Genomic DNA, 10,134 nt, shown 5'->3' with positions numbered 1-10,134 from the left:
ATGACAAAGATAGTTGGAAATGTTCACTCTGGTTAAGAACTGTGTGCTAAAAATAAGTAAAGGAACAAACATGAAAACTTCTAATTATCTATTGTAAACTCTAAAAGGAGAGAGAAAGAAAGAGAGGGTTAAGGAGGAGAGAGAAAGAAAGAGAGAGAAACAGAGAGAGAGGGAGGGAGGAAAGAAAGTTAGATTATAAAACCAAACCATGAACAGCTTTGAAACTGTATCTCATGGTGATTCAATTAAAAAGAAAAGTTCTCAAATCTTATAAAAGTTGTAATCATGTGATGTAACAGACAAGTCTACCAACCCTGTTATGGTATTAATTTTATATTAACACATATATAAACCCATTCATTATCTACCTTACATTTGCCCAATGTCAATTACATTTCAATAAATCTGAAAAGTTATTACATTAATCAAGTCGTTCAACCATGAAAAAAATGTGTTTGTACTTTTATTCCAAAAATATCTCTTATCTATAAATTTAGGTAAACTCGGGCCTGGGAGAGGTTATTTTGAAAAGACAATGCAGATTAGAAAAACTGGTTTGTGGAAAGAGAACTGAATTAGGCTCTAAATTGGGCATCTGACAATTGACTGTATAACTCAGGAAATTTACAGCATATTAGAGTGGAGTGGAACTTTGATGAGTTTAAAGATAGAAGATATCGACATTTATTAATTCTTAGACTTCTTCCTTTTTTATTATATCAGCATTTACTTATACATTTAAAGAATTATATCCATGTCTGTAGAAAATAAATCTAGAATATTGAATATCTTTTAAAAAGTCACTGCAAGATCTTTACATTCTGATACTAACACATGCTAAAGCTTTTCCCCTTCAAAACATTATTTGGAGCACTGAATAGGGAGTAACACTGAGCACAGCCAAGTGTGGTCAAAACACAAAAACAATTTTTTTTTTTAAAGCAAGACCTACAAAACATCATCTGATAGCTTAATACGTGGCTTACACTCTATGCACCACCTTAAAAGAAATTCCCTTAAGAATCACGCGATCCCCGTCGTGGATCCGGGCCGGGCTTTAGCCCTTTCCCGGGGCCTAAGAAACTCGGAGTGAGTCCGCTCCTGCTCCCCGCCAGGGTTTAGGAGGATGCAGAGCTCGTCCCCGCGGAGGTTCCCGACAAGTGTTGGGTGAGAAGTCACCTGTCCCGGACACCCTGCCCGGAGGTGGGAAGAGGGTCAGACGGGAGGGAGGTTGCAATTTGGGGTCAAGAAGAGCGTTGGAAGGACCCGCCCAGGCGACTTCTTAGACTTTTTATTCCTGCAAGTGTGAAGCGGGCGGGAGGCCCTGGGCGGCGCTTCAGTTGCTTAGCAACCCGCAGACGCGGTCTGGACCAGCTGGAATCTGGAGATTTGCTGGAAATTCTGTTCCCAGCTTGTTGTGCCTCAGTGTTTCTGGAGAGCTCTCTGCTGAAGAACCCCGGGTTCTTCATTTTTTCCCCAGACCTCCCATTTTGCACCAGATCTTCACCCAGCTTGTCGGGTCATGTCAGCTTGGCTGTCGCCTTTGTCTCCACCCAGAATGGTGCATTCATTCCGGAATCAGAGCTCTGAAGTTTAATCGCAATTTTGTGATTAAACTTGGTGCTATGTGTGAAATTAGGAATGATCCTAGTTCCATTCAGGTATCTGGGTCTTGCCCACCATACAAGATAGATTTGGGCTCCACCTGCTTTAAATTAGAATACTAAATTGTATTACACATTTATTTTCTCTCTCCTTGATTATGGGCTAGATGTGAGAAGGTTATTCTTTACATTCCGTTTAATTCTGTTCTGGAACAGGCAACATTATAGCTATTCATTTCACTAATCAAGAGAGAGGTGATGAAAATATTAAATAGAAATCATCTTTTAAAAATGATAGTAGGGGCCGGAGCGATAGCACAGCGGGTAGGGCGTTTGCCTTGCACGCGGCCGACCCGGGTTCAATCCCCGGCATCCCATATGGTCCCCCAAGCACTGCCAGGAGTAATTTCTGAGTGCAAAGCCAGGAGTAACCCCTGAGCATCGCTGGGTGTGACCCAAAAAGCAAAAAAAAAAAAAAAAAAAAAAAAAAAAAATGAGAGTAGTGAAAAGTGACTTCACTTCTCTTTGGTAGCCATAAAGATAATACTGTAAGGGGGCTGGAGCGATAGCACAGCAAGTAGGGCATTTGCCTTGCACACGGCCAACCGAAGTTCGATTCCCAGCATCTCACATGGTCCCCTGAGTACCACCAGAAGTGATTCCTTAGTGCATGAGCCAGGAGAAGTAACCCCTGTGCAACGCAGGTGTGACCCAAAAAGGAAAAAAAAACACTCTAAGTCTATTAATGTCTGTTAATAATGTCCGTTGGTCCACAGTCGCCTTCAGGCTTTAGACTTGACTCATGGTAGTTTGAGTAGAAAGAGAGGGTTTCAGAAATGCTTCCTGATCTTACCTCTCCCATCCGAAGCCAATACTGAATGTTCAGTTCTTGTGAATTGGAGTACTCCTTGGCATACACTCCACAATAGTCTCACAAGCTATATATTTTGAGTGAATATTTTCCTATAAATTTAAGTTTCTCATACTCATAGGACTCTGGAATTAATTTCACTTTTCTTTTTCTGCTACTGGAACCAGCAAGGGGGCAGTATAGGAAAGTCTGAATCCAGGCTCAGCAATAACTGGCAAATCATTTGTCAAGTAAAATTCACTTTTGTGTGGAAGCAGGTGGGGAAGGTCTCATGGTTCTCATTTAAAAATCAGAAGGTTAAAAAAGAGCGAGCGAGAAAAAATGAGGGATTTTGTCTCTAAAGTCCTTTATCTTAAAATTCTTTGAAACAAGGAATTAGAAGCCTGATTGCTCTGAATGGACAGATTCAGGCGTTCTATCCCATGTTATTAATGCCCCTTGAACATTTCTATTATACTTCAATGAACCATTTGAATCTGTGTAGTTTTGAAATAATACTCAAAATGTACAGAATTCACTCATTTGACAAATACTGTTTTTCTAGACCTTCTAAGTGCTGAGATATAGGGGAGTCATATCAGTAATTCTTGCCTTTTTGAAGCTTCTAATCTAGTAGCTTTCATTTGCATTTTAAATGCCATAAGTAATTTTTAAAGGACAATTCATATGTTGTCATTGTGATCATGTATTCTTAGGTACAGAGAAAAGGAAACAGATTAAGTTAAAATGTGCATAGGCATTTGCACATTATTCGTTTATGATGTAAGTATTAAATATTTGCTATATTAAAAACATGAGATGCCAACCTTTAAGTGTATAAAAATAAAAAGAAAAGGCGCGGGCGAGGGAGGGACGCCTCACCGCACCGAGCCAGGCACAGGGCCTAGGGCAGCAGCTGTCTCTCCCGCCACCCGAGTTCGGTAGCCTCCAGCCGCTTCCCCCACCCCGGGGAGGTTGATGGCGAAGATGTGGCAGGCGAAGGAAGGAACGGAGCCATGGTGGTTGGTCTCACTTGCAGTTTATTCCAGTCTTCCCTCTATACACTCTCTGTCCTCTCTACACCTTTACGCCCCCCCACCTTCTCTCCGAACCCCCTTTTATTGATCATGGCCCTTCCAAAAGGCGCAATACATTGACGTCACCAAAGCACCAAAAGATCTTACAGGAAGGACATTGAGGCAACATAATTCTCTTGTATCTGCAGGCCCTTAATCTAGGCCCCCGGAAAGAAGATACAAAAACAAAACCAAACCTTCTTTGGGTTGAAAGCACTCGGATTTACATCCCAAAGACCAGGCTGGGCTGCAGCAAGAAATCTACATGTCAATTACAAACTAGACAGCACCTGAAATTTACATTCCAAAGACTAGGCTGGGCCAGAGCCTGGAATCTACAAAGTCAAATCAATTCTGGCTAGCACCTTAGATCCGGGTCAAAGATCAGCTAGGTTTCTGTGACAAAAGGTTTCTGTAACAAAACTCCAGAAGGCAGCTGGAAAAGGGGAAATATTCCAACATTTAAGGTCTTGCCATTTTTTTCAGGGAAAAGAAAAAGGGATAATTACAGTGAAGAGTGATTACTGTTTGCCTATAGAAGTACACAGACAAGGAGGAGTTGGAAATTGGAGTGTTTAAATCTTGCTGTTTTTATTGTATGCTGATTATGCAGATATAATGTGATCTATAGTGATCTGAAATGCCTATAATAGTTAAGGTATGTGTAATTGTATGGCTGATGCATGAAGAAATGACAGCTTAGTATCCCTGTCTCCACCTAAGTTTATTGACCATTAGTTATCATAGCAAATGCAATAGATTGTGTGATGTGATTAAAAGCAAACAGATGCTCTTTCTCTCTCCCCACCGTACCAGAAATAAATTTTATAAAATTAATTTTTCTCTTTAGGTGTGTGAGGCTGCACTTAGCAATGCTGTGGTCTTAGGCTTTGTTCATGCTTAGAGACCTCTCCTGGGTGCTCAGGGGCCCAGAGTGGTGCTGGTGATTGAACAGGTCAAACAAAATTCAAGTTCCTTTATGCACATTATTATCTTTATGAGCCCAATAAAGCTCCTTTTTTGTTACAGATTTTTCTGAAAAAAAAAAAAAAGAAAGAAAGCTATTGGTAGCACAATAGGACTATTTTTAAAATTTATTATTTTATTTGTATTTGGAATAGGTTTATTGTTGTTTGATGTCTTTTTATTGTTGGTTAATGTCTTCTTGATTTTACACTCATGTGGAAGTCCATGTGGAGGTCTCGTTCTGTTCAGCAGGGAGAACAGAAGGAGGGAGAAAAGGCATTTATTCTATGGCAGTTACAGTATTTTATACCTCCCTGCTGTGAGGAGGTGGTATAGTATGCACACCGGGACCCCAATAGAAATGCAGGGTGTGGCACGGGCTTTAGCTAGTAATAAATAAATGCTGATAGGATAAGATCAGTAAGATTAGGAGTGGCAACCTTTGCTAGGTGTGGCATGGGGCTAGCTAGTGATAAACAAATAGTGACAGGATAAGATCAGTAAGGTAAAATGGCTCCCTACACACTCATAGTGGAATTCCAGACTTAGGAACTTTTAGGGGATGGGCTAATGGAGATGGCAATAGTAAGTTAGTAAGACAATGCAATCAGGTAAGGTAATTTTATGTGACATAAAATAAACTATAGGAACAATTTTAATAATAATGATAGATTTCGTGATTCAAATGTTAACCATGTTCAACATAGTACAAGATATGAGAAAGAAAGTGTCTTTAAAATAATTTGATGTTGTTAGAAATATTGGCTCAGAAAGATTAAATTTCAGCCCAAACTTACATTATGAGAAAGTATCCCAAGGAGAATTTTTAATGTCAGCCTCTCTAATTCCAAGCTGGCTTAATGGCTTACTGTACATTCATTAAAAATAAAAGTATTAAAAACTTGGTAAAATATCTATGTGATCTGTTTTTCTGAACATTTGCAAATGGATTATTGTCAATAGTTTTGTGCAAGCATTTTATTTCTTAGTTTATAATTATTAATTGAATCATTCACTCCATTTTAGTCCTTATTTAGAAAAATACTACTGATAGTTAAAACATTTTTATCACTATATTCTGGCAATATCAAACTCCTAAAGGTCTAGGAAAAGAGTAAATAAAATAAATTCAGAGTCAGAAACATTGTTTAGTGGTAAAGCCCTTGACTTGCAAGTGTGAGGCACTGGGTTCAATGCCTGAAGGGAAAAAAGAAAAATATAAGAGAGAAAGAAACAAAGGAGAGTAAGAAGGAATCAAGGAAGAAAGAAAAGAAGGAAGAAGCAAAGGAGGAAATGAAGAAAGGAAAAGGAAGAAAAAAGGGAAGAAAAGAAAAAAACGAAAGAAATTTATAACACTGCGGTAGATAAGACCATCACTTTCTTTTTTTAAAAAATTTTTTTATTAGAGAATCACTGTGATGCACAGTTACAAACTTATCAACTTTTGTGTTTCCATTTTACTCATACAGTGATTGTTTACCCATCCCTCTACTAGTGCCCATTCACCTCCACCAATGATGCCAATATCCCTCTCACCACTGCCACCCCACCCCCCCCCACCCCACCCTGCCTTTGTGGCAGGACATTCCCTTTTGTTCTCTCTCCTTTTGGGTGTTGTAGTTTGCAATAGAGGTATTGAGTGGCCATCATGTTGGGTCTATAGTCTATTTTCAGCTTGCATCTTCCAACCCAAATGGGTCCTCCCGACATCCTCTACTTGGTGTTCCCAGCATCACTTTCTTATCATAGTGGTATTGTTAGGATCCACTTAGCTGGAGAACTGCTGTGAGTGACAGGCTTTGTGGCCTAGGCTTCTTCCAGGAACAAGAAAAGCAGAAAAAAAAACAGCTGTTTTTGTCGTAGATTACATCCCTGGAATATTTCTGGAATGTAACTGTTAGGAAGTGGGCTGGATGTCGGGTTGGGGAGGGGGGTGACAAAAAAGTGTAAGAACTCGATAATTTAGTGTTAGAGATCCTTGTTGAAATGTCCACATATACTCGGACCCCAGCTAGCTGGAACAATAAACCCCTGCTATGTGATTTGCATTATCGGCTCTGTTCTCTGTCCTTGAGGGGTGGTCGATTCCAGACTCTAACATTATTGATGTCGGTGGGCCCCACGGGTGGCTCATGTGAAGAGGGGAGGAGAAAGACGGTCACTTTCTCCCGATCCACCTCTGCCGCTTGAGACCCAGGGTTACTGGGTTCTTATCTCACCTCAAAGAAAGAAATTTCAGGAAATTTAGAGCAGCAGTGAAATTAGTTTTTATTTGGAGATTTTGAAGGGAAGGAGGGAAAGAAAGTGAGAGAGAGAGAGTGAAGAGTAACATGCTCAAGAGAGAACCTGGGTTTGGGCTTCTCCAAGTGCCGTGAGACCCCTACACACATCCCTGCATTAGACATGAAAGCATGAAAGTACACATCTCAAGTAGGAAGATGGGGGCGACACTTGCTCAGGCACCTCATATGCTCGGCCATATGGGCACAAGCAGCACATGGGCTCGGGCAGCATATGTGCGCCTTTCCTTTGTTCAAGGTGACCTTTATAGGGTCTCTCCAACCTGCCCCCATGTGGGGCTTCTACCTAAGTCAAAGTCTGTTGCTAAGGCAGTTACCAGGGTGATAGGGAGTAGTGATGATCTTTGAAATTCCTTTCTTGGCTTTTGGTTCTGCAGGAGCTTCCCTGGGTCTGTGGCTGTAGATGGGTGAGGGTCTTATCAACCTTCACTATCACTATCACTATCATCCCTTTGATCCTCGATTAGCTTGAGCAGGCCTAGTAATGCCTCCGTTCGTCCTAGCCCTGAGATTTCAGCAGCCTCTCTTTACTTGTCCTTCCCAACGGTGCCACATTAGAGGCTCTTTCAAGATCAGGAGAATGAGACCCATCATTGTTATTGTACTTGGCATATGAATATGCCAAGGGGAACTTTCCAGACTCTCCCATGCAGGCAGGAAAACTCCTGCTAGCTTGTCAGCTTGTCAGGTTTTCAGAGGGTAAGATGCCATGGCTGGGCGCTTCCAGGAGCTTGGTTTTATAGTCTCTGGATGTTGGTCATTGATGGGATTACACGGGTGGGGGTTAGGGGTGTGTGGGGGGGGAGGGGGCAGTTTCTGGGTTTCTGGATGTGACCGCCTAGCTACTAGAAAATTGGGGATCTGGGTGGAAGAGGCCCAGTCCTAATCTGAGCAGGCTTGGAGATCTTAGTCCCCGGGTCCCGCACACCTGGGTTCCTCTGCCGGTTCCTTCATGATTAGGCTTGTCCGAACGTGTGGAGAGGGGCCTTGAGCATGGCTGTGGCTGGGTTCCGGAGGTCTTCAGGTGCTGGGGCTCTGCTTGGGGCAGGGAGGGAAACTCAACCCACCCTCTGTTGGGCCTTGGTGAAGACAACCAGGCAAGAGGGCAAGAGACTCTGCCAGAAGACAGAGTAACAGGCTCTATTTGAAACACCAGACCTGACAGTGCTCCAAGATTGTTCTGTATCCTCTAGCTTTTATGAGTGTCTTCATGCCATAGTGGGTATGAATATTAAACTTTGACTACAAAGGCATACACATTCTGTGCCCAATGAGGAATAGCTAACAGTGGCACACTGTCCCCAATTTGAAAAGTAGAATAGTAGAATAGCTGATACTTTCTTAAAATATCAGCTCTGGCACAATCATATCCCAGAAACCACCAAATTGTTGTGTGTGTTTTTTTTAAAAGCAATATATACACACACACACACATATATATAAGCATAGGATAAAGGTTTTATCGGGCCTTAGTTCCTGTTTTTTCCTCTTTTCTTCTGAGGGTCTTATCAGTTTCTTGCAGCAACTTCGCCGCTATTTCTTCCCAGGAAATCTTTGCCATTGCCTTGGGAAGGGACCTTCCCTATCCTGCCTACATCAGTATATACAAACATAAATCCATTGCTTTGTAATTCTGGAGTTCAGAAACACAGAATGAATTCTACAGTGTTAAATGAGATGTTTGCAAGTCTTATTTCATCTGGGATCTTCCTTCTTCTGACTCCTGACTTCTGTCTTCAACTGCTCCTAAAATCTTCCTTTAGCTTCAGTCAACTCTGCAGCATCTTTGTTCCCAAGACAGACTTTATATTCTCGTGTTTTCTCTTTTTTTTTATTCTAATGATTTTCCTCCCTTATGGGAGGGTCCCAGTGATTACAGTGGGCTCAGGATAATTTTGGAATCTCAAAAACCTTAACTGCAGTCTTTGTCATGTTGGGTGATATTTCTGAGTCTAGAGTTAACATGCATTGATGAGGAGGTTGCACCCTTCACACTAGTGTTTGCTTTGTAAATGTTGCCACTTAGGAAGTAATTGACAGACAAATAGTTGATTTTGTTGAATGAAGTTAAAATGATTAATGACATGATTTCCCCCTTTGTTATTGTTATACAATGTATATGACTTATTTAAAATTAACATTTAAATTGGTCATTTTATATATATTTTACCTTTTTCAGTGAATATTTTGCATGCAAATATATGAAAATATATGAACTTGAATGGATTTAGAGGTTAAAGGAGTTGCTGCTTCTCCTGTGATCCTTCCATTTCCTGGAAAAAAGAAGCCACAACAAGTATGTATATTATGTAATATTTCTCTTGTATGTAAGATGATACATTATCTCATTTTCTGACTTCCTAATGTTTTCATGATTTAACTAAAGTGATTTAGAGTGGGTATGTCTAGATTTGAAAAATTCAAGTACAGAACTGAAGATAACTATAACTTGAAAATAGGTCAGTGCTTGAATTAGTTTTATGTTTTTAATTATGCTTACTCTCCTTGTTTTCTTATTTCCTCACATAGTTATTAAAAATTATTTGTGTATGCCTGCTGAATATGTGAAAAAGTAAAAATAATAGAGAGAAGGAGAAAATATTTATACTTGGTAGGAAAAGAACACAAGATTCTATTATTAGACTTTTTGTTCTTCTCAATAGTAATAATCATTATTATGTGGATTGCAAGTCTTAAGCTACTTTATCCCTTTATCCAGTGCAAAATTGAATAATTCAGAAAATTGGTTTTGAAGTACATAAAGTGATGTGTCTCTTTATTGTTATTATTTCAAATATTTGATTTTAGCTCTTTCTCAGTGACCTTGATAAATATTTCAGTAATCTACAACTTTTTAAATCCTTACAACAAACCTTTGACATTATAACATCTCTGTCTCTCTCTGTCTTTCTCTGTCTGTCTGTCTTTCTATCTATGTAACTCTTTGTTTTTATTCTTCCCCTTCTTTCCTTAGTTGTTTTTGTTTCAGTGTAGGTTCATCAACTGTGAAAAAAATGTATAGCAGAGGGATGTTTTAATGAGAGGCTGTGCATGTATCGGATCACTGGCTATTTGAGGAATTATGGTAACATTTCATTCTAAAAAGTTATATATTCTGAAAAATAAATATTTTTAAGAAAGACAATAAAAGAGACTGGAAAAATAGTATGATATCCAGGTATAAAGACCATTGACTTGCAAGCTAGGTTCATTCTAGGTACCTCTTGTGCTCCCCCAAACCCTGCCAGGAGAGATCCCTGAGAAAAAAACTTGAAGTAAGCCCTGAGCATTGCTGAGTGTGGCAAAAGAAGGAAGGAAGGAAGGAAGGAAGGAAGGAA

The 10,134-nt window shown here is 40.0% G+C and overlaps 1 protein-coding gene across 1 annotated transcript in view; it reads left to right on the top strand.

The window, feature by feature from the left end:
* Nucleotides 1-1,145: 1,145 nt before the first annotated feature.
* Nucleotides 1,146-10,134, top strand: part of CAPS2 (calcyphosine 2) — a 59,122-nt gene continuing 50,133 nt past the window's right edge. Inside the window, exons 1-2 of the mRNA XM_055118397.1 lie at nt 1,146-1,203; nt 8,976-9,092. Coding sequence (XP_054974372.1) covers nt 9,018-9,092 — 75 coding nt within the window. The 5' untranslated portion in view covers nt 1,146-1,203; nt 8,976-9,017. The remainder of the gene's footprint in view (nt 1,204-8,975; nt 9,093-10,134) is intronic.

Source organism: Sorex araneus, chromosome 10 (assembly GCF_027595985.1).
Source record: "Sorex araneus isolate mSorAra2 chromosome 10, mSorAra2.pri, whole genome shotgun sequence".
Taxonomy (NCBI): Eukaryota; Metazoa; Chordata; class Mammalia; order Eulipotyphla; family Soricidae; genus Sorex; species Sorex araneus.
The sequence above is the reverse complement of the archived record's forward strand: the minus strand, read 5'-3'. Positions and strand labels throughout refer to the sequence as shown.